The sequence below is a fragment of the Haliotis rubra genome, unplaced genomic scaffold (assembly GCF_003918875.1).
Source record: "Haliotis rubra isolate DU_JTF1 unplaced genomic scaffold, ASM391887v1 Scf451, whole genome shotgun sequence".
In the NCBI taxonomy this organism is placed as follows: Eukaryota; Metazoa; Mollusca; class Gastropoda; order Lepetellida; family Haliotidae; genus Haliotis; species Haliotis rubra.
In genome coordinates, this window is record NW_025767137.1 from 660,450 (window position 1) to 686,697 (window position 26,248).

Below are 26,248 nucleotides of genomic sequence, written 5' to 3' on the forward strand. Positions count from 1 at the left end.
GAGGCCGAATCCAGCTATTTTAGCATTGATCAAACAGCGTCGCATCAGCAATGGTAAAACGTCAATTTGCCTGTTGGTCTTTCTACGGACACATCTCGGTCGAACGTCCGCGCAAACGGCGTTAACTCACTTTTTGAAAACGCCAGATGTCATACAATCAATACGGCAGGCATAGGTGGGGTAGAGAGTTTGCTTTTCATGTCAAAGACCTAGGTTCGATTTCCCACACGGGTACAATGTGTGAAGCCGATTTCAGGCGTCTCTCGCCGTGATCTTGCTGGAATATTGCTGAAAGAGGCGTAAAACTAAACTCGCTCACTCACTCAGTACGGGTGTAATCTTTATCTAATCTTACCCTAACGTAGGCTTCGTCCAGATCTAACTCCTGAGCAAGGGCGTCTATGTCGGCAAAGTCGATGTAGCCGCCATGTTTGTTGAAGGTGGCCTCCAGTTTATTCAGCTGCGCCCTCGCGAGGCGATGTCTCCGTTTCGGGTGTATTTCCTTCATTGTTGTTGCCGTCGTTGAGGATAGCATGTCGTCCTGGAAATAAGGACAGTTTCAGGAAATATAGCGACGATGCTTATTTCAAATGCTGGTCCCATCATTTGAGTGAGTGGTAAATGATTTGCTGGATTAATGAATGTCGATGAGAAGTATTTTCCCTTTACACAAACGTTTCCCAAACAAATCATTCGGAAGCTGATGTTTCTGAAATGACAGTTCAAGGAATGAAGAAGTTCCATTGTAAATATCGTAGAATTTCAAACTACTGAACGTATGGTTACAGGTGTGTATTCCTCAATTCTTCAACTTGGAGAGGGCTTCAATCACATATGTATCTAAGTGTAAATAGAGATACTACACATGCTAATAATCATGGGTTAAAATCACTTGGTTCGAATCACTGTTTGGACAATAATTTTATAAAAAAAATCTATACTTTTGCAGTCGTATATTGTTTTTTTATGTTATGATTAACATTTATTTCTAACTTGAACGAAATCGGCGAGGAATTGAATATTTCAGAAAATTCCACCGCTACACTCATTACATAAAATGTGGTTAAAACGTATATATTTGTTAAAATAACAGGTTGGTTCGATTATAATCAGGGGTGGTGAGGGAGAAGCGGGGTTCGAATCCGCGATCATAGGTCTCTCACGGGCTCACGGGCCTATATGACGCAAGTATGCACAACGAATTGCGGCGCCTTTGCCGATGCTACGGAATATGCACTGTTTTGCTTTATCAGCTGTGAATCCTTGGAGAGGAAGATCAACGTGACCCAACAGTCGACACGCGCCGTGGCTAGTGAGTCAATAACAACTCGTGACACTGAAACCGTGCGTAAGTGGGACTGGACGCAGAGAGAGCTTCAGAGTCACATTCAGTGTTGATGATAGAGTAACATAACGGCAGACATGTTGTCTCTGTTTCACAAAGGGCTGGCTTATTCAGACACGACTTTGGTCTGATAAATTTTAATCCACTTGCTAAGGAATATGCACTGTATGCTTCATCAGCTATAAATCCCTGGAGAGGAAGGTCAACGTGACCTAACAGTCGACACGCGTCATGGCTAGTGAGTCAATAACAACTCGTGACACTGTAACTGTGCGTAAGTGGGACTCTCGACACAGTCAGTGTTGATGATACCATAACATAACGACACATATTTGGTGAGTATCTGATGGGTGATTGAACAACAAATTAACAAAAACAACTGACCTTGACAAGCTGGCAATCGCCCTAGTTCTCAGGGGGACCTTGGGCACAGCGAAAAAAGCGTGCAAGTAACCCGCTGAAAGCGCAACATTACAGCCGTTGCTGTCTGCAAACAATTGAGTCTGGATCATGAAATTCCAGTGATTGACGTATGATGGAAAAACACCCACTTGTCAAACAGCAGACGCACAAATATACAGTTAATGGTCCAGTTTGTACACTGGTTGTCTACAGAATTATGATTTCTAAACAATGGCCGATATCCTGTAACTTAAAATGGAGAAATCTCTGCTTGTTTGATTGTTTGCCGTGTACCGTCGCACTCAGCAACATTGCAGCTATATAAAAGTGGATGCTTGACTGGCATTTTAGAAGATGATATTTGATGAACATAGAGATTTTTTCTGGGTTACGTCTTCTTTTTATTCTCTTTATTCTCGAGAATAAAAAGAAGATGTAACCCAGAAAAAATCTCTATGTTCATATATAAAAGTGGTCTGTGAATAACCGACTCTGGGTTATACAATCCATAGACTGATATCATGAACATCGATCTTGGGATATGTGGACATGGACCAACAAAGTCAGCGAGGCTGACCACACGATAAGTTTCTTAGGACCAATTCTAAACCGGATCTTCACGAGTTTGTTCCGGAAGTTGAATCTACAGGTCCGAGTGATTTGTCCGACTTTACATCATATTATGGTTGATGCATCAGGGGCGGATGCAGCTTTTGAGAAGGGGGCGTGGGGGTGGGGCGTGTGCACGCTATTGAGAAAAGGGGGGTGCGCACACTTCATTTTCACCCGAGTTTCAATGGTCATTGAACAAACTTTCAGGACAAAAGGAGGAGTGCGCACCCCTGTACCCCTCTGGATCCGCCTATGTGCATTATTTCTGCATGTTTCCTAATAACCTTAAAATTAAGTGACGTCATCATCATGGTTAAATTTACGTTAGGACAGCGATTGCACTTACAGATGATGAATCGTACATTACCAGGGCCTCGTTCGACAAAGTCACTAAGAATGGGAGTTAAGATAAACCTTAGTAAAGGTTGTTTCGTGAAAGGAGCCTCAGAACCGCAACGTCTGTTAAAACTAATAGATCTTGAGGAAGCTATTACAAATTTAGCTCTAACTGTTTAATCTTATTACAGAGCACCCTCTCCCACTGACCTTTCTTTACATTTCGCGTTAAATCTAGAGATAGATAGCCAAGGTCATCCATTTTCATCATAGTACAAGCTTCTTACATTGTGCCGGAACAATAGACTAACAACTAGTCTCTGAAATGAACATATTTTACTTAGTTCATAGTAAAAGAAAAAAATATAATGAAAAGGAGCCCTGAGACTTTCTTCATTTTCAGAAGCTGAGGAAATCTAGACTTGCCACATTTTCTAAACTTGTGTGGGCTTTCTTGGATATATTTGCTTCAGGGTCTGTACGAGAGACTACCAGAACAACTACTTTAAGCAATAGTCTTCAAATCAATATGACAGAAAATATTAGGAATTAGTCCCAATGTCTTTTTTCAAAGAGCCGTATTCACGTTGTTAAATGAAAATGCAAACGTCTCGAGTGCAAAAAGTATTTGGGGCATTTATTGTGTTTCTGAAGGTTTTTTAAAAAGTGTGGAAAACAGGCTTCTTGCAAAAGATTTTAGCTATGTTACTGATGATAAATGTTTTAGTTTAATAGTCAGTGTGTACCCAGACATGTGTGAAGGTTTTGGGGCTTTATCGTTGCTTTTTTTCCTTCAATTTTTCTCTCCATGTAATTTTTGTGTGAGACAAATTTCTCAAATGTACGTTTTTGGTTTTACATGGAATAATGTTGGGCTTGTAACACTGCTGTGTGTCCAGGGAGTGCTGTAAGATGCCTTGCCCTGAGAGAAATAGACGTGTAACACTGCTGTGTGTCCAGGAAGTGCTGTAAGATGCCTTGTGTCCAGGGAGACCTGTAAGATAGGCCTTGCCCTGAGAAATAGACTGCTGTGTGTCCAGGGAGTGCTGTAAGATGCCTTCTCCTGGGAGAAATAGGCTTGTAACACTGCTGTGTGTCCAGGGAGTGCTGTAAGATGCCTTCTCCTGGGAGAAATAGGCTTGTAACACTGCTGTGTGTCCAGGAAGTGCTGTAAGATGCCTTCTCCTGGGAGAAATAGGCTTGTAACACTGCTGTGTGTCCAGGAAGTGCTGTAAGATGCCTTCGCCCTGGGAGAAATAGGCTTGTAACACTGCTTTGTGTCCAGGGAGACCTGTAAGATGCCTTGCCCTGAGAGAAATAGACTTGTAACACTGCTGTGTGTCCAGGGAGTGCTGTAAGATGCCTTGCCCCTGAGAGAAATAGGCTTGTAACACTGCTGTGTGTCCAGGGAGTGCTGTAAGATGCCTTCTCCTGGGAGAAATAGGCTTGTAACACTGCTGTGTGTCCAGGGAGTGCTGTAAGATGCCTTGCCCTGAGAGAAATAGGCTTGTAACACTGCTGTGTGTCCAGGGAGTGCTGTAAGATGCCTTGCCCTGAGAGAAATAGGCTTGTAACACTGCTGTGTGTCCAGGGAGTGCTGTAAGATGCCTCGCCCTGAGAGAAATAGGCTTGTAACACTGCTGTGTGTCCAGGGAGAGCTGTCAGGTGGGAGTGGCGGTGAACGCTCCAGTCTCCCTTTATACCGTATAGTGTGATTGAAGTGCTTGGCTTATGTTTTACCTGTTGTATAAACTGATCGGTCAGCATACACGCGCGGTCAACAGATTTTGCTGGACAGTAACAGTGAGAGACTAATCACATATTAATCACATATTGTAATTAACAACATAATGACATCACTTAACATTGGCACCTGGCGTTAATGCGTCTGTGGTTCTTTTAATGAATCTGTCTGTCTTAATTAGAGGAGGAATGTTTAATTCCTTACATTGTGAAGTAACTAGTGCGTTCTCAAGAGATTAATCCACTACATACAGTGACAAAACCATGATGTGGTATTAGCCACTTGCAATGTAAGCCGTCAGTGCCATAGAAACCAAACGGATTGAAATGTCAGTTACAACCACAGATAACGTCAATTACCAAGCGGTACAGATTAGTATGTAAGCGATTTACACATACACAAATCGAATGTCACTTACCCACCTGTAGCATGCCAGCATTGGTCAACAATAACCCTGGTGGCGGTGGGGTAGCCTTGTGGTTAGAGCTCGTCATGCCGAAGACCTGGGTTCGATTCCCCATATGGGTACAATTTGTGAAGCCCATTTCTGGTGTCCCCCGTCGTGATATTGTTACATCCAAATTAGATATTTTCAGAGACTATCAGACTAACCCTACTTTTTAAATCCTGCTGTTCCGAGCTGCAGTCTGCAGTCTCGTCAGTAATTCCAGGATCTGTGGTCGTTTATATTCAGATAACACAGTCGTCCCGATTCTTGCCCTTTGGTTGCTTGACCTAATTACTACTCGCTACTCCCGGCGACCTATGCCACCTTCAGCATTCATGACACATGACAAGACGTGATAATTGAGTTTATACACAACGTGGCGTCGATGCCCACTCGTTTTATTGACCGTATTATGGTCATTTCAACGATCTCATAGAATAGTCAAGTGGAATAAACGGAGGTCAATATTCACTGGAGAAATCAGTTTGTGTTGATAATGCTCCCTGGAGATTCCGTGTCTGGAAAGATCCCAAGCAATCATCGCTTGTCGTAAGGACGACCCAATGGATCTTTAGCCCGACGATGTGGGGCGTTGATCATGATATCAATCCCTGGTTCATCGTCGACACCGCTGAGATGGACGTTAAGTAACATTCAGACGAATGTAATGATGCCAGATTAAAACTGCGTTAATGGAAAGCTAATTTAGTTGTGGAAGTTTCATCCAACTATTGTGTAAAGGTGATGCATTAATCATAATCATAAACATGGACTCATGTCACCGTTTAGCCGAACGAATAAAATCAAGTGTCACTGAACAGTAGAGACTATAGGGCGTACTTTTAATTTTCCAAACACCATAAACGTTGGTGGTTTTAAAACAGCAATATTTCAAAATATCTTCCTAATATGTGAAATTCGGTGAGACAAACAATTGGGCAAGGGACGAACACACGGTGTCAGTACTGATAGAGATGACACAACTTTATGGATGATCAACTTCTTTAGTTTAACAATGGCGACGTTTCGGTATAGATTCTTATACCGTTTTAGCATATCAAACGGTATAAGAATCTATACCATTGTTAAAATAAAGAAGTTGATCATCCATAAAGTTTTGTCGTCTCTACACCACCAACTTCTAGAATGCCATTGAAACAAATCAAGTACTGTTAGGTTTAAAATTATGTTCGTATTCGAATAATTCGGATTGGTACACAAGCAAAATGCCCCATAACGAAGAACAATAGGAAGACTGATCTAAACATGCTACACAACTTAAATAATGTAAATCAATCAATCAATCTTTATTCAGAACTTAAAATTGCCACAGGCCTGTAGTATATGTAAAGTTTAAACATATGGTTTAAACATAACGGATAAGTAAACGAGCCAAATGCTTATATCCATAACAGTGAACAATAAGACGACTGATCTAAACATGCTACACAGCTTTAGTAATGTAATAACAAAGCTCAACAATGTAACACTTGTGAGTTGGTGAGTGGGTATGTTGTTACGCCGTTTTAAGCAATATCACGGCGGGGGGACACCAGAAATGGACTTCAGACATTGTACCCATGTGAGGATTCGAACCCGGGCCTTCGGTGTGACGAGCGAGCGCTATAACCAGTACGCTGCCCCACCACCCCTGCGAATTAGTTTTGTCAACGTGAAGCAGATTTGCGGTGTGGGATTCATTTTACTTTCAGCGATGGGAAAACGTATGATTAGGATCAGTGACATCTTTTGCTTTTTATGACAAACTCGTGTACCGATGTAAGAATGTCCATGCTGGTTGAGTTACATAAGGAAGCATTTCCGTACAAAACTGTATTAAAGTTTAAAACTGTGTATCATGATATTTTCCGACGGTGTCGGCCCGGGAAAGCGAAATTTCAATATTCCCTATTCCCGGTAAAGCGAAAACCAAAGTTTTGACCCGAATGAGTCAGCGAATATTTAGAAATATTCCAGCGGCGGGGGATCAAGGAATGATAGCATGACATAGAATATTCAGATATTGATGAGGTGAGGTGAAATTGGGTTTAACGTCGTGCTTGAGAATATTTCGCTCTTTGTCGACGTGCATGCATGTGCATGTGTGTGTGCGGCTGCTTGTACTAGCCCAGACTGAAGCTGGTTTTATAGTGTTAGCTCACTGAGATACCATGCTGCAGTGAAGCATGAATACCCCACTCAGACACATTATACTGACTCCGAGCCGACCAGTCCTTGTTGTACCCATTAATGCCGAGCGCCAGGCAGGGACCAACAAGTACCATATTTCAACGTCTTTTTGTATGACGCGGTCGGGGATCGAACCCGCGACCTTCTGCTCTCCGGGCGGACGCTCTAACCACTACACCACGGAGGTGGTTTCAGATATTGATGTCTCAAGAAGATGTATTAAGAGTTGTGGAAAAGCATATGTGGTAATTCTGTTATTGTTGGATAAAAAATATACAGGAAAAAATACAGAATATATATTTAATATTTACAAACTTTGAGTGATACGCAATAAAAGAAGTTGTCATCCATAACGTTTGTCGATATTGTTCTTCCCAACTTCTAAAATGCCACTGAAGTTAACATATATTTTCCTAGAACTATCTAATGTTTGGACTAAATTAACTCCCTTTGAAAGCATTAAGACACTACAACGTGAAAAACATATAATTAACTTTCTTTATAACAAAATGAAACTATAACTGTCAAATCAAGACACTCTTATTGTCAAAACACAAATTAGATTCCTTCGCAAATAAGGAAGCATGAAAATATTGAAAGTAGATAATAAACCTGTTATAACCTTTTAATAAAATACACCCCAAACAGAAATGAAAACATAATTTAAAAAGCACAACTAAGACAACCATACCATCAAAAGAGTTATAGCAAGATGTATTACAATGTTTCAGATCGGGGCGCCTCATCTCGCCAGCCGCCATCATAAAGCTGTAAAATGGCTGTTCGTAGTACTACAGAACAAACACACTTGTCTGTCCCCACAGACAGATTATATCCCATGTCCCCGCCATCAGGTATTGCGTTATCCCACTCCTGGGAGATAGTGGGAAGCAGCGGGACAGCCCAACAGCTGCCTACCAGGGAATACTGCCGACAATATGTCTTATGTACATTCTGCTGCAAATACATTTAATAGTTCTTATTTTGCTGCAAATACATTCAATAGTTCTTATTCTGCTGCAAATACATTTAATAGTTCTTATTTTGCTGCAAATACATTCTATAGTTCTTATTCTGCTGCAAATACATTCAATAGTTCTTATTCTGCTGCAAATACATTTGATAGTTCATATTTTGCTGCAAATACATTTAATAGTTCACATTCTTGTAATGTGTGGGGTATATGTGTAGCATACATTCTTGTAATGTGTGGGGTATATGTGTAGCATACATTCTCGTAATGTGTGTAGCATGTGTGTAATGTACACTCTTATATATAAGAGTATGCAAGTAGAACTTGCAAATACCTCTGTGTGTGTGTGTGTGTGTGTGTGTGTGTGTGTGTGTGTGTGTGTATCTGTGTGTGTCTTTTTAGTAAGCGATATCATGGTTATGGCTTACTTTATCCTCCTTTCTTTCTTCTTTTCTTTGTTTTCATTGTTTCATTCAAAATCATGTTACACAGTGACCTATACCTACATCAAATTACAACAAACGTGTTTACGTGTATTAGGTACTTTAGTTCGGTTTGTGTGTGTCTACCTCCATTGAATCACCCACTGGAGCCCGCTGTCCCACCTGATTCGACTATGTATATAATATTTGATTATAGCTGATATTGATCAGTACAGGCAGGCAGTGGGCTCCTTTGCTGTAAAACTACATTCAAAATATGCAGTCCGATTTATTAAATCCATACACAGTTTCAAGTTCTTGTGTCTCTACAGTCCTCGCGTATCTGTAATTGTCTCTCTCATCCTACTCTGCTGTGGCGATATCCATCCTAATCCAGGGCCGAATTATTAGACCTTAAAATAATACATTTGAACGTACGCAGTTTGAAAGACAAAATTGATTTACTTTACCTGGATACCACCTACCTATGGTGGCTCATTCGGGCCATCGCTTTATCGCCCTGAAAAATCTAGGAGATATTGCGACAAAGCGATATCACGACACGATATTGCGATATGGCGACACGATATAGCGATATTGCGATACAGCCCAAAAACGAAATAGCGATAACACGACACGATATGGCGATAGCAAGACACGATATGGCGATAGCAAGACACGACATTGCGATAAGCCACCATACCTACCATTCAGGAAGGATAGGCAAACTCGAGGTGGCGGTGTCGCGATCTATGTCAAAGGTAATCTACACGTCAAACACATGGACAGTCTTGACACTCCCGGGCTTGAGGCGGTGTGGGTACAGTTAAAATGTAAAAACCGTTTTTACCTAATCGGTACCGTCTATCGAGCAGATAAAAGCCCGGCTTACTGGAATCTGATTGAGGAATCTGTCGGTAACGCAGTTGACCTGAACATGTACACCATCGTTGTTGGTGACTTTCATATTGACGCCCTTCGGGACAATAGAACAAAAATAGATTACCTTCAATTAATGTATGATCTTAAACAGATTATATGAGAACCAATAAGAATGACTTCAGATACAAGTACATTGATAGATTATTTTTTGTCTCGAATCTTAAAGCAGTAATTGAATCCGGAGTTCTTGACCCTATCTGCAGTGACCATTGTCCGATATTTGTGACCATCAAAGAATCAGTTCCCCTCACTATAAACTATAAGAGGAAAGTTTATAACTATTCGTTAGCTGATACAGAAAGTATGAACAGGAGTGTCGATGACATTGACGGTGAAAGTATATTTTCTTCCAATAATATAGATAAGATTGCAAGTGATTTGACATCCGTAAAAACGGAAATCTGCGATGAACATATTCCAATTAAGACTGTTACTATTAGACCTGCAGATCCGCTATGGATGACGAGTCAGTTACGATCTTTGATTCGGAAACGTAATCGTTTACATAAAATTGCAAAGAAAAGTAACCATCTAACCAAGTGGGCTTCAGATTTCAACTTCAGATCAGCAAGAAATAAAGTTACTTCTGCTATCAGAACTGCCAAACAAATATTCGTGTTTAAAACGGAAGATTACGTTAATAACTCGCTCGGTACCAAATGTGGTGGCGCCTGACTAAAGCGTTCATTAAATCACGCAACGATGACAGTCAATTTTCAACAATTATTTTCAACGATACAGTCTATAACGACCCCGAAGAAATCGAAAACGGTTTCAATAACTACCTATACTTTACTGCTCAGTCGACTATTGAAGATCCAAAACCAGGCTCCTTGTTGCCCGGGTTCCTTGTAACTCTAGCATTACTCTAACCCACGATGACGTCAGAGATATTTTATTGTCATTGGACACATCAAAAGCGTCCGGTCCGGATGGAATAGGAAATAAAGTACTTAGATATACGGCAAATTGTTTAACACCTATACTTACGAAATTATTCAACTTATGGCTAAGCCAATCTATTTTCCCCTGTTCATGGAAAGAAGCATCGGTAATACCTATTCACAAGAAACATAGCGTACATGAATGTTCAAACTATGGTCCCGCGCACTCACATCTTGCTTTATCGAAAGTCTTTGAGAAATGTGTATTTAAATATGTTTTCAACTTCCTAAGAGATAACGACATACTGACAAATTTACAATCAGGATTCATGCCAGGAGATTCCACATTAAATCAATAAACCTATTTGTATAATTTCATAGCTAAAGCTCTTGACGAAGGAAAAGAGGTTAGACCAGTCTTCTGCGTTATAAGTAAAGCATTTGATAAGGTTTGGCACAGAGGAATTATATATAAACTGAAAACTTATGGTATCCAAGACGAACTATTGAAATGGTTCGAAAGTTATTTAGAAAATAGAGTACAACGGGTAGCAATTAACGGGTATAAGTCTGACAAGAAAACTGTACTAGCAGGCTCAGTCCTTGGACCACTTCTTTTCCAAATATACTTTAATGATATCGTGAAATTAAATTTCAGTCCTTGCAACATAGAGGTACTGTCAAAAACTAATTTTTTGGCTTTAAAATGTACAATAACCAATTCCCAAACTATCCTTGTAATTTGATCCCAAACTCCGTTTCCGGAACTACAAGTAATAATTTAAGAAACAGCTCTAAAATACAAGGAAATTTACAATCGAACTGCCCTTTACGCTAAATCCTTTTTACCATACACAATACATTTATGGAATTCTCTACCACATTCCAAAGAGTCATGTAGTCTCTCAGAATTTAAAAACCTAATTACAAAAAACCGAAAACATGAATTATGTTGACCTAAATTATCGCACTCGATTTTGTCAAATCGTTCACTGCCGCCTCAGGCTCGGTTGTAGCGACCTAGACGCCGATAAGTATATTGGGCATTTAATAGACAGTCCATGTTGCTCTTGTGGATATCAGAGTGAAAACGCCTTACACTATTTTTTACTTGCGGTAACTATATTCAGATAGGAACTAATATGTATTTGTATACTACCGGTTATAACCTGGATACCAATATGAACGGAAACAAAGGAAACCAGAAAATAGTTGAATCCGTCCACGATTTTATCATCAAGACACAACGCTTGAAACTTTCACAGAAAAATAATTAACTTAACTTAACAATAACCTTCTCATAATTGGTCTATATTTCTACAAATGGCTTGTTAGACACACCAAACCGTAACTCTCTATTTATGTTTACTTGGATGATAGTGGTACTTGCATTTGATATAATATGTACACATGTAGTGATATAAGCTGTGAAGCTTGTTCACCAATCCCAATTCATTTTTATGAATAAAAATATGTTTAAACCGGTTTGGGCTTATGGTTATTATACAAATCTCAATCTTTTTTTCCCGACAGCTCTTGACCACGTGATCAGGTTCCCTTTGAACTTTGACATCTGGGCCCCTCCTCGCCAAGTGGGTGTCTTAGGGATTCAGTTATTTTATAGAGTTATTGTAGACCTGAAATTGTGTGTCTTTTATTTCATGAGTATATGGAGGTAACCATTTCATCTGTTACACACATAACTCAATACCAGTAAACATAACTCTTACCCTCTTACTCAACAGGTGCCCTCTTTCATTACTTCCACTTTCCGTCACTCTGTACATGTCCTTCTCTCCCTCCCTCTCAGCGTCCTACTGGGAAAAGATGACCATCCTTGAGCCCCTGTCTGAGCTGCCCGTCCCTCCCACCTCTGTCCCTGCCCCTCTCTCTACTCCAGTCCTCCGTGATGACCCTCACCTTGTCGATATCAACCTCGATGATGACGACACCCCGGCCTAGTCCCCAGTACGAGTCTTCCTGTCACGTGTGTCAGGATTCTTGAGGAGAGTGTTCCGTGTCAAGATGGACGCTTAGAGTGACATCCTGCAACTTAATACAACACACTTGATATTGATGTGCAACTTCTTGATTATTTACACACGACGTTTCTGGGCTAATACTTGCCCCTTCATCAGGTATTACCCTACCAACTTCTAAATGCCTGTCAAACATCTGATCCTGCAACTTCTTTTATTCTTGAGGAGAGTGTTCCGTGTCAAGATGGACACTTATAGTGACATCTTGCTAACTTTTGGATTCTTTGGGAGAGGTTTCTTCGTCAAGATGTGAATACACGCCATTTAGAAAGTAGTCAAGATAGACGCTAAGAGTGATATCTTGTTAAGTTTTAGATTCTTGGGGAACCTGTTCTCTGTCAAGATGGACGCTTGGAGTGACTTCTTGCTAGATCTTGGATTCTTGAGGAGAGTGTTTTGTGTCAAGATGGACGCTTAGAGTGGCATCTTGCAATCTCTTACTGTGTCATATATAATTCATTACACTGAGTTATATATATATATAAACGTTTGGTGACTTTTTGCATTTTTGAACTTTTCGGACATTTTATACTTTTTGGACCTTTTGGACTGTGGTTTGGATATTTCACAAACGAGTGTGTAACACGTTTGAAAACGTGTATTTTATTCTCAAACATTTGGCTTTTTCGGACAAGATTTAACATAATTATTAACCATTAAATTGATCTTGAATTTTAAGCTATTTGTTGTTTCTTACATTATGCAGAACAGATCTTCAGTTTATTATCTTGAACAACATATGCTGAGATATTCAAATAATGTTCATACCATCGTCTTAAGTTGATTTAGTCTCGCCACAACAGATATATGTGGATTCTACCTCATTTCACTGTTAATCTATATGTTAGGCAACAAAGCCCATTGGCATGCAGCGACCATTTAGTTGTTACACAGACATACAATCGCTGTCACGCAAAACTATAATTATGCTTACAGTCCCAGGAGCTTGTACTCAATTTCCCTACTCAATATCATTTCTGAAGGTACATTACTCCAATTCAATCTCAAATTACTCTAATCGAGTTTAGAAAATATTTTTATGCAATTGAATGCGAATAAGATAGAAAAGCATCGTTTGTAACCATCCCAAGAGAACATTTTTATGTCATATGACTGCTGTGTCTAACATCGCTTTGAACACTGTAACAGACATGTCTGGTGTCCACGTAATGTAAGGGGTAAGTCTTGAGTGACGTAAGTCGTTGCTGTGTACCGTTTCGGTGTGGTCCATGTACCTAGAATACATTCTTTGGCACTATAGTCCGTTTGGCACAAAAGCGGACCGGTGAATTGCAATCTAACTCGAAAACTAATAAACATAAAATACTCAATTAAACACTGATCATAACCAAAACGTCAGACCAACTCTGTGAGGTTTTTGCAGAATTAATGTCCCAAAAATAAAGAAGTTGTTTAACAAACTATCATTAAAATATTGACACAGTTCACTATTTCTTACGAGGGAGGGGTGCAGAGAAAGGGACAGCCAAGTGTGCGAGAAAGGATGGAGACGGCATAGCACAGGTTAATGAATCAATAACTTTGTCGGCACTTGTGCGGGTGCCTCTCTAACACCTGATAATATATACTTTGACGCAATTATGTTGCGTTACAAGCCCGTGTGGTTCAATTTACTTTGGTGTTATCTTTACTTGCACGAGTGAGTGAGTGAATGAATTGGATCGAAGTGTGCCCGGAAGTCGGCATTATGTGAGTGATACAGTAAATGACGGTACTGACTCAGCAAAAATCACTCGATGCGAGTCGGTGATTAGATTCTGAGGCAGTAATAAGCACCAGCCTAATTTGAAGCGCAAAATTCTAGGTTCAGTTCAGCAGTTACCTGATGTATAGACAAACAGCAGAGGAAATAATACTGAACTGCTCTTGACTAATGAGAACACAAAACAAATAGAAACAGCCTTTGATGAAAATGTGTCATTATACAAGGCTGGTTTTATATATCATTGTTCACTGACAGGGCAATTTGTTTCTATGAATAATTATTAAAATATTCTCTGTTGGTATTCAGAATATAATAGTAAATATCCAGATGGCACTCCTTCACAAAAAAATCACATTAGATTGCCTTGGTTCAATTTATGAAGACGTCCTGTCGGGAATCGATGTGTGATTCCTATTATTCATTTTAAATTGTGGCGAAATTGTTGGGACATATATGATTTTAGTGAGTGAGAGAGTTCGGTTTATGGCCGCTTTGAACAGTACTCACTGTATCATATGGCACATCAGCCAGACGACGAACATCCTCGATAATCTCTAGGGTTACGATCACTCTCCACTATACCCTGGATGCATCAACGGCTTATGGATTACAGCACATGTTTATTTATAGTTCAAACTATTGGTAAGAGTTATGTTTACTAGTATTGACTTGTGTGTGTAACTGATAAAATGGTTACCTCCATATACCCGATAATTATATTACCTCCCTTTGCTGGCTCCGCATTCTCACAGTAGCCAATCAACTAAGCCGCCGTTATATCGCGCTTACCAGTGTCAACAGAGATAGCGGTCGCAGTCGCGAGGGTTTGTTACCAGTGCCACTCATATTTTTGGGGAAATCATACAGATAAATTGACAGATCTGAAACTTTAAAAAATATATGAAAGAACTCCTCCTACCTCTTTCAGAGTATCTCTACATCAATTGTGTTGCCAAGTTTAAACGGTTAGATAATTTAAGAAGCGAAAGTGAGTTGTGAGTGGTACGCTCAACTTCCCAGCGTAGACACCTGATTGGATAAAAAGTCAGCCAAGGGAAGTAATACAATCATCGGGCCAAGCCGTGGATGCATCCAGGGTATAGTGGAGAGTGATCGTAACGTATAACCTGGAGATTATCGAGGATGGACGACGAAGGCAAACCTGTAGGTGATGCACGGCTAGACGTATATCATTTTGGTGAAACATTCAAGTAAGGGTATTGTGCTCACAGACATATTTAATCAGGTCGATCCAGGGTTCGAACATATCGATCACGTGTCTAATACACAACAAGGAAGCCGTAGGTGTTTTTGAGGTAGGCCTACATTACGAGATGTATTTGTTTTTTTAAACTCTTGTGTAATATTCATCGACGCAGTCAACAGTTCTAGGATTTTGAAGAAACCATACCAAAGTAGCAAGAGGCTTGACCTTGGTCGCAGTTAACATGTTAGGTCTGTCGGTTAATTTTGTCCACACGTGGATCAAAATTATGACGTTCAAATGAAATGAGCAGGGAGTCTTAAATCATAGGAGGTGACCAAGGAATATCTGATCACACAATTGTCAGATAACCAAAAACCAAAAATGCATTGTTCAGAATCTCTTAACCGATAATACGTGCTTCAAAGTTACCTTAGATGGTTTACACAAACACATGTCAAATCAGGTTTGAGGCGTTGTATATTTCACGCAGGTGTTCGCCAGCAACGTCACGTGATGTCATGGTTACCACTTCCGTTGCACGAGTTTCTCGTGCGCGTTAATTCTCGAAATGGAAGCAGAAGTGGCCATTATCTGATAATTGTACCGGCACGTGTCAAATCCAAACAAACAGGTGAGAATTGAGTGATTATTAACGAGCTCTGTCGTCTGAACGACTTATGCGCTTTTATGAACTTCCCTTTATAGATGTTAACCTATATGATTTGCATTGGGAAGCCTTTCCAAGGTACGTTGGGGAATAGGTATTAAACAATATGTTTGTGGCGATGTAATATAGGACACATTCACAAATCCTTCTTTGTAAAAATTATAACTATGCATGAAACTTTGGATTTGAAGTCGCATTCAGCAGTTTCCAAGGTTGAGTGGGTGCGTCCTGACAAATTGCGTGATGGTATCGGATAATTTGTTATTTTACATACAGATGGGTGTTAGAACCATGGTAAACTCAACGGACATCCGTTTAATAATTCTTGAATTCTGGTTCGAAATTATACTGTTTAGAATACCCACTTCTAGGGCTGGGCCGGGTAACCCGTATACCAAGGACGGGTGGGTAATGAGTTGGACCCGGATACCCGTCTCAATACCCGGACTCGTTATGATCATGTGACCAATACATTAAAACGATGTTATATGTTACTCTTTCATGATTAAAATGTTGTATTGTCTTTGAAGATTTAGATATGATTCACAGTCACTTCTTTTGAATATAATACATGGTTAAGATATTGAAATAATACTTTGCCATTTCTTGCAAATTTGATGTCAGGAATTAACGTAACGGCTATCCGGTTAAGGTAGGGTAATAGGGGGCGGGTTACCCGGGTAGAAACTTTGGACCCTGCCCTGCCCTACCCACTTCGCTCTCCATACGTAGAGGAAAGCGGTAGGACGATGACCTGGCCGTGCGTCATAGCAAACGACGTGAAAGATGGATCTTGCTATTAACACCAACCTTGAGTCTCGGCATCTGTGCGGTAACACATGTGCATGGTCGGCCCGTAGTCAGTGTACTATATGTGACTGAGCAGGGTATTCATGTGGTTGAACTGCGGTATGGTACCACACAGAGTTTGTGCCAGCTGCGATAAAAGTACGTACTTGTGCAAACCGCCATGCTCATGCACGAGACTGTATGAGCGAAATAGTTTTCAGCAGAACGTCAAACCCTACATCACGTCAGAACCAGGCTAGCTATTCTCGAAACGTTCGTAGCCCTACGAACTTCTTAAGCCCATTCTTAACACATTGGCTACGATCAAAGTTAAGAATTCTTAGGGCTACGAACGATTCGAGAATAACGGCCCTGATGTATTGTGTATAAAGATACAGTTCTGAACTTCTTAAAACATCCACATAACGACTCTCGGGCAATGCAAACTATTTATTCCAATAGCTTAGACTAACTCTCCAGTATTGTGTACTAAGAGTAAAATTCATGTTGTGGAGTAGATTAGAGGTCAAAACGTTTGCTCGTTTGGCAACAACCTTGGGTCGATCCTCTTGTCCTCTTCGTGGCATACTGCTGAACAAGGGTGAGTGAGTGAGTGACTTTAGTTTTTACGCCTCACTCAGCAATATTCCAGCTATATGGCGCTAAATAAGGTGATGCCGCAACGCGGAACGTGGGACAAAAACGTACCCGGCGCTTATTTCTTAAACCGCTGTTTTACCACCGGCACTTATTAGAAGAAATACGGTACACCCAGACTGAGGTGCCTGGATATGGGTTACACACTACAACTGTCCATGTCACGTGGGCTCCATTCCCAGAAAATCATGATATGCTGGACTTTCCCTGTGAAGAGTGTGGTCAGTAGATATAGGGGGTGTATTTTGCTGGTCAGAATGTTCCGAGTAGCGGGGAAAGTATAACCTTCCGCATGCATGGTGAAGTGTAAGAATGAGTTGCGGGTGCTGTCCACACCCAATGATACCCCTGTTACCGTAGAAAGGCAGTTGTAGTGTCAGCTGAGGTCTTGTCTCACTTGTTCATATTGCCCAGAGCGAAGTTTCGGTGCAGATTCTTATACACCGTTTTCTAGCTTTGCACTATAATAACTATCAATAAAGTTGAATGCTTTATTGACTCACCAACTTCTAGAATGCCAATCAAACATATTTCCATGGAGAGGAAGAAACAGATCCGCGAAAGAAGGACGAAATGATGACACAACAGTGTTGCAAAGTCTCCTCCAGCCCCTGAAATAAACATCCGGATACACAAGCAAGTCTAGAATAACGTGGCAAGTCTAGCTTTGTTCGGCGTTAGGAAACGGTAACATTTGTTATTCTGTGTCCAACCTGTAACTAAATAACGGACATGTGGATGGTAGGTCCACAGAATAATCCTGCAACAAATTGTCATTTTTGACATTTTCAAAAAGATGAAACCTGCTTAGTAGGTTAAAAGCTAGAAATTACTAGTAAGTTAAATATTCTTAAATACAATATGAGATTAAAATCACATGATTAACATGATTTCGCTTGTGGACTAGAATCTATAGTCTGTTTGCAGTGAAAACGTACCGATGAATTTTACTTTTAAACCAAAAAGTAAAACAAAGTGAAATTAAGACTGCGAATCCTAATTATTTTACCTTGCCAAATGAACATATAAATCTCAGAATTTTTTATTCAACTTAGGATAAAAGTTGTTGAACAAACGATCATAGTTTCACATCGCTTTGTATTACAAGGGGGTATGCACATCAAATGAAACCCCAAAAACGACAAGGGTTGTGCTAAGTAAACGCTCTTCACGTACCGCACGTGCATTTGTTTCACTGTTTCCAACTACTGCGCTTACCCCATTGTAATACAAACCGGTAATATCGATTTGAATCTATGATCGCTTGTTAAACAACGTTTATCCTGAGTTGAATAAAATTGTACTTTTACTGTTACTGTCGGGGTTTCAAGTTTCTTGTCAGTTATTGAAAGAGACTGAACGTACTTCAACTTTACCGTACTTTTTATTTCATATAAAGCATGCGTTCATTTGGGAAATGACTTCAAATGAGACAAGAAATAGTATTGCAATAGCTGGTCGCAAAAGACTATGACTATCTCAATAGTTGTTTCCCCTTCAATTGTCACCCCTACTTATTACTCACTCCGCGTCATTGTTGGCGTGCGTGCGTGCGTGCGTGCGTGCGTGCGTGCGTGTGACGCATGTGACACAAGATGTGTGGAGTGAACCATATTCTACTACAGTTTACTGTTGGCTGTATTGTACGAACATGTACAACCACTGGTTGTGTTCAGGCGAGGAGGGGGCGGACGTGTGTGTGTGTTTACTAGCATTGACTACTGGCTGTATTGTACGAACATGTACTAAACCACTGGTTGTGTTCAGGCGGTGTGTGTGTGTGTGTGTCTACTAGCAATGACTGCTGGCTGTACTGTACGAACATGTGCTAAACCACTGGTTGTGTTCGGGGAGGAACGTGTGTGTGTGTCTACTAGCATTGACTGCTGGCTGTATTGTACGAACATATGCTAAACCACTGGTTGTGTTCAGGCGGGTGTGTGTGTGTGTGTGTGTGTGTGTGTCTACTAGCATTGACTGCTGGCTGTATTGTACGAACATGTACTAAACCACTGGTTGTGTTCAGGCGGGGGGGGGAGGGGGGACGTGTGTGTGTGTCTACTAGCATTGACTGCTGGCTGTATTGTACGAACATACTAAACCACTGGTTGTGTTCAGGCGGGGTGTGTGTGTGTGTGTGTGTGTGTGTACTAGCATTGACTGCTGGCTGTATTGTACGAACATATACTAAACCACTGGTTGTGTTCAGGCGGGGTGTGTGTGTGTGTGTGTGTGTGTACTAGCATTGACTGCTGGCTGTATTGTACGAACATATACTAAACCACTGGTTGTGTTCAGGGTGTGTGTGTGTGTACTAGTATTGACTGCTGGCTGTATTGTACGAACATGTACTAAACCACTGGCTGTGTTCAGGCGGATGTTTGAAGGGAGCTATTCCTTCCACGGTGTTTTTTATTGATTTTGTATGCAAAATGACACTGTCATCTGTGAAAGGGTAAATATAGAAAACTCGTCCCCAAAACATTAACATATAACCAAGCCAGGTGTCATCATTCAATAAAACCGTTTTACTTCTGTTTTGATCCACCAAAACATTAAAACACATATGGTAATAAACTATTACAACTTTACATTATATTCGAGTGACGACCTTGAAGTTTAAAAAACGTGTGTCCAAAATGCGTCTGTGATATCGACGCCCCCTGAACAATCTGGACTCTCCCTGTAGCTGTTGAACATCACAGCCACGTCATCGGGCAGTGGAGTCCAGTCCGTGTCTATCTCACACATGGCGCTGAAGAAACTGACTTTATCCAGGGCAGGGAGTTGAGTGTGTGAATCATCTGTGTCTACACTGCTCACTTCTAGTCGGGAGTAGTTTGTTAAACTTGAATCATGCTCCTTGGGTTCATCTGTGTCTACACTGATCACTTCTTGTCGGGAGTAGTTTGTTAAACTGGAATCATGCTCCTTGGGTTCATCTGTGTCTACACTGATCACTTCTTGTCGGGAGTAGTTTGTTAAACTGGAATCATGCTCCTTGGGTTCAAACTGAAACAGAACAGTAGTTACAATTTATAGTAACATTATATCACAATGAAAGTATGATTCCATATTTAGTCATACATGAAACCCAAGCTATCAACACCACTCTTGTAAGTAGTGTTAATTATATCATTTAAAACCATTAAGATGCAATATCAAAACTCTTGATGCGTTGAGCATCACCTTTCTAGAAAATGCCAGTTGTAACAGTTATATTTGGGATTACATTTTTATTGTTAATTACGATTTGTAGGGTGGAGTTCCAATGGGATCCAATTTACACTTTACAAAGGAAGTATATTCCTCAGTAAAACATCGGAGTTCAGTGTACATAATGTTCACATATGCTTAATGCTTTAATACATACCGTGATTTCACTGGGTAAACCTTCGTAAACAAAGGTATCCTTATCTGGAACCAGTGTCTCTTGAGTTCGATCCACCACAGACTTGGATGGAAGCTGTGTTGACATAGGCACATGGGGTGGACACATGCCACCGCTGTGAGACCTGAGCTGCTCATTGGACGAAGGTACATTTGAACACCCATCGCCATATTGTGGGTGACCTTGACCTTGTCTCTCTGAAAGGGATGGTGACACGGCTGATTTTGGCAGTATTCTTCTGAGCTTCGTGGAAGGCCTTTCGTGTGGCAAATGTGGTGTCCCTGTTTTCTTGACATGGGAACCATCATAACGGTCTCGTGGGTTTTCTTTCACCGGAAGTACCCTAAGCACAGCCGTCGGGCTGAAGGTCTGTACATTATAAACCATTAGCGGACTTGAGACCTGTTTGTCGCCAATTCCAGTATAAGGTGTTTCGACGGATATCTGGTTAGAAACTTTGTCCAGTTTGGGTTCACCTAGCAGTCCAGTGAAATTGACGTCTGACACACTGCCTTTGCAAGTATTTTCCGATCTCCCGTCGAGGCTGACAGCCACAGAAGACAAACTGTCAGCTTCCGGTTTTCTAATTTCAGTTGTATGAGACTGTTTGTAGCAAGGATTTGAAGGCAGTCTATTTTGCTGACTTTGTGACTTTTTTACAAAGCATCTGCCAGTGTTTATGATGCTCTGCTCTGGTTGTAGGTTGCTCAGGTCGGACAGCTGTCTGTTACCTGTACTTTGTTTCGCCGCCGTCGCTTCCATGGCAGGTGATTGTGCGACTGGATCTGATCGTTGTATCGGATGAGCAAATAAAGATGTGGTTGGTTTTGCCAGTCGTCTAACTGTTGCCCTCCTTTTTTCAAACCATTTCTGTAAAGTGAAACAAATGAATAAAATTTCCCATGTATCGTTGGCAAGTTTTAACACGTCAAAGTGAACATCTGTCAGATTCTTTGATTTGAGTAAGAAAATTATATAAGGTTGATCACCTTCAGAGTTCCGACCAAAACCGAAACTGTATCATTTCAACTTAAGATCCCAACTGCGTAAGGTGGCGCAAATCCCTTTGCAGTTGCCTCCCTTAGTCACGCCAGGATCGTGAATCCAGCTATTTTGATCAAACAGTCACATCAGCAATGGTAATACGTCGGCTTCTCTGTTCGTCTTTATTAACTCACCGCACATCTCAACCGAAATTCCGTACAAACGGCGTTTAACATACGTCACTCACCTTTGGCAAACACCAGATGTTTCAATGACGTACAATCAATAAGGGTGTGAAGTAACCTAGCTGTTAAAGCACTCCGTCGTCACGCCGAAGACCCGGTCACGATTCCCAACATGGGTACAGTGTTGGGAGGCCCATTACTGGCCCCCGCCGTGATATTGCTGCAATATTGCGGAAGGAGGTGTAAAACTAAACTCACTCACTCACTCAGTACGGATGTAATCTTTTTTTAATCTTACCCTAACAGAGGCTTCGTCCACATCAAACTCCCGAGCAAGGGCGTGTTTGTAGGCTGTGTCGATGTAGCCGTCAGTTTCGTGGAAGGCTGCCTCCAGTTTATACCGCTGCGTCTCCGTGAAGCGACGTCTCGGTCGTTTCGGTTGTATGTTCTCCGTCGTTGGAGATAGCATTTCGTGCTGGAAATTAGAGCAGTTTCATGAAATATAGCGACGACGCTCAATTCAACCGTTGCGCTATAAAGACTAGCTGACAGACCAGAGAAGCTAAAGTTGTTAAATGTCTCCAAGTTTTAGTCTTTCAAACACTTGATCAGTCAAACTTATTCACATCCGTCAAACTAATTACAATGCATTCGCTACGAAATATCATACATTACAATAGGAAACCCATGCAAACATATTACACACTCCCTTAGTGGTTAAAGCGTTTGGTCGTTATGATGGAGACCCGGGTTCGATTCCCAACATGGGTACAATGTGTGAAGCCCATTTCTGGTGTCCCCCGCCGTGACATGAACGAATCATTGATGTCTGTTCCGAGTTGCCGCTGAATTCTAAGCTCAAAATTAGACGACGTCATAATGGTTACATTCATGTATAGATAGCGATGGCATTTACACATGATAGGAAAATATTCAGTGTATACCTAAGCATAAAGGCATATGTGAAGGGGTTGGGTTGTTGTTTTTCTAAAAATCAAGTTTTTCCTCATGTTATTCTGCTGTGAGACAAATCTCTCAAATGTACATTTTGGGTTTTATATAAAATAATGTTGAGAAGTACTTGTAAACTTGAATTTTAGACATCTGGACTGACTCTAGCGATGATGTTGCTGTTGATGGGTTTATGCTAGTGGCATCTCCTGGGCCCTGTTCCTCAAAGCGATCGTAGCGCTACAACAGTCGTAAGTCTATGTTAAAGTATGGGAGTTACGATCAACTTTGCGCTACGATTGCTTTGAGGAACGGGGCCCTGTACTTATCACATCATGTAGTTATGTAATACTATTCGCATCAATGTCTAGTGTTGTATCGGATGAACATACGTAGATGTGGTAGGTTTTACCTTTCGTTTAGCTTTTGACCTCCTGTTGCAAAACCACATCTGTAAAGTAAAACAAATGAATAGAATTTCTTATGTATCATAGGCAAGTTTTAACACGTCAAGGGTGATTTTTTATTTGAGTAAGAAATAGTCTTTATAATTAGTAAGAGGCGACTAACGGCATCGGGCGGTCTGGCTCGCTGAAATGGTTGAGGCATGTCATCGTATCCAAATTGCGCAGAGATTATCATGATATGATTCGCCGGATTGCGAATTATATTAGGTTGATGCGTTTCGACCAAAACTGAAATAGGGAACTACATTTATAAAGATCCCAAATTCGTGAGGAGACGCAAATGCCACTTCAGGATCCGCTCATCGTGAGGCCGAATCCAGCTATTTTAGCATTGTTCAAACAGCGTCGCATCAGCAATTGTAAAACGTCGATTTTTTTTTTGATTTGTTTTTGCTATGGGCACATCTCGATCGAAATTCCGCGCAAACGGCATTTAACGCCATACTCACTCACCCACTTTTTGAAAACGCCAGATGTCATACAATCAATATGTGTATGGGTTGGTGGGGTTAGTCAGAGTGTTCGCTTTTCACGCCAAAGACCTGGGTTCGATTTCACATATGGGTGTGTTCCCCGCCGTGATATTGCCGGAAGATTGCTTAGCGGCTTAAAACTCAACTCACTCACTCGCTCAATACGGGTGTAATGTTTTAGTAATCTTACCCTAATCCACGATTCGTCCACGTCAAACTCCCGGGCAAGGTCGTCTTTAGTGGTAACGTCGATAACGCCGGAATATTTGTTGAAAATTGCCCTTAGTTTTTTCGACTGCTCCTCCGTGAGATGTCTCCGTCGTTTTAGGGGTATGTTCACCATTGCTGTTGTTGCCGATGCTGAGGATAACATGGCGTCCTAGAAATTAGAAGTTTCCATGAAATATAGCGACGAGTCACAATTCAACAGTCGGCCCCAGCATTGGAGCATTTAAGCAGTAGTTTCCCTTCACACTAATATTTCGGAAGCTGATGTTTCTTGATAACAGCTCACGGAATAAAGAAGTCCCATTGTATATATCGTAGAATTTCACACTACATGTATATGAACGTATAGGTCACATGCAATCAAAAAACATAATTAAAACACAATTATCACTTATTCATGACATGTAATATACATTGCTGATTGTGAAAACACAACAATACTCACGGTAACCTCCCAAAACTTAGACAGACATATCTTAGACAGCTTAAAACAACAACATTTCTGGTTCAGTGCACAACTAATCCTCAAGCTGATACCTATTTCTTATAATGGATCAGTATGGACATCAAGTGAAACACCAAGAACGACAAGGGTTGTGCTAAGTAAACGCTCTTCACGTACCGCACGTGCATTTGTTTCACTGTTCCAACTACTGCGCTTACCCCATTGTAATACAAACAAGTAATATCGATTTGAATCTGATCGTTTGTTAAATAACTATCATCCTAAGTTGAATACAATTCTGAGATTTAAATGTTCAATTGGCAAGGTAAAATTATGAGGATTCGCAATCTTAATTTTACTTTATTTGTTTTACTTTTTGTTTAAAGTGAAATTCATCGGTACGTTTTCACTGCAAACAGCCTATTGTCCAAGCTAATTTAGGAGTGAACAAAATTCCTAAGTACTTATAATACGATATAGTATCTATGACATTTCCTTTATAAAACCATTTCTCATATGAACGCAGAGGACCACCATTTCTAAACACAATAATCTTTGTCTTCAAATTTATTTTCATACCTGTCTGATCATAAAACATTTTAAGAACATCAATCTTCCACCATCTCTCTCTAAAAGACAACACAACTTATTGACAAAAATAATAAATATTTCTGGAGTCAATACACATCCTTGACGGGTACCAATATTACAAGAGAAACTACCTGATAAGCCACTAGATTTCCTAATTGAAGCAGATAGAGAACTGTACATAGATGTTAACAACTTTAGAAATTTACCCCTTATACCAACTTCTGCAAATGATTTTATAAGTACATCCTGCCTTAAGGTATCAAAGGCTTTGGTAAAATCCACAATCAGACAACATAATCTACCCCCTTTTTTACCAATATATTTTTGAACCAAAGACTGCAAAGAAAATACAGTGAAGCCTCGTTAATCCGGACGGTTGCGGTTCTCAGCAAATTCGTCCGGATTTCGAATCGTCCGGACTACTGAATCAAGACCCAAGTTCAAGCAAGAGTTGCTTCCCTTACTATTACAAAACGACACGACTCTGGATAAAACAAATTAGCATTTAATGTAAAGCATATAAAACGATGAATAGCAAGCACAACAATGTATATGATAGCCTTGTACTTGCTATGCTTTAAGAACTCTAACTCCTGATCCCACCATGGGGGCTGTTCCTTATCATAATTACTGGAATATACAGGTGGATAAATAGTCTTAGTATGTGCGGTAGCATCATGAAGTAACTCAATAAACAGAGATATAGAATCATCAACACATGTATCCAGAAGATTTAACATATCACTAAGTGATTGGCTCAACAAACATTCAAAATATGAAATGAATTTACTATCATAGTCCTTTGATCACACATACTTGGTCCATAGTTCACTCTCCTCATCCGGGACATTGTCACAGGGTTCATTGTCAGTGTTATTGTCCACAGATATTTAAAATATATATATTCTAGGGATGTTTAGTTGTGGACACTAAGAGATACATCAGAAAAATGAAATTGGTTGAGGGAATAAGGAAGCATACGACTTTAGGACTTTATGGTTAACACATTCTTATTCTAACAATCTACATCGACACGCTTCTCAATGCAAGAAATAAGAAGAAGGCTATTCATAAAGTTGTATGCCTCATTACTGACTCATCAACTTCTAGAATGCCTATAAAACAATTGTTTGAGGCAGGTCGATCCTGT

At 40.5% G+C, this 26,248-nt stretch overlaps 1 protein-coding gene across 2 annotated transcripts in view; it reads right to left on the reverse strand.

The window, feature by feature from the left end:
• LOC124289924 overlaps positions 1 to 26,248 on the reverse strand; it is a 50,222-nt gene that overhangs the window by 16,766 nt on the left and 7,208 nt on the right. The window contains exons 1-2 of one of the 2 annotated variants that reach the window (XM_046726594.1): positions 12,029 to 12,212; positions 356 to 541 (exon numbers count right to left, since the gene is read on the reverse strand). The exons of the other annotated variant lie outside the window; for it this stretch is intronic. Coding sequence (XP_046582550.1) covers positions 356 to 541; positions 12,029 to 12,085 — 243 coding nt within the window. The 5' untranslated portion in view covers positions 12,086 to 12,212. Of the gene's footprint in view, positions 1 to 355; positions 542 to 12,028; positions 12,213 to 26,248 lie in introns of those variants that run through there. 2 annotated transcript variants of the gene reach the window in all.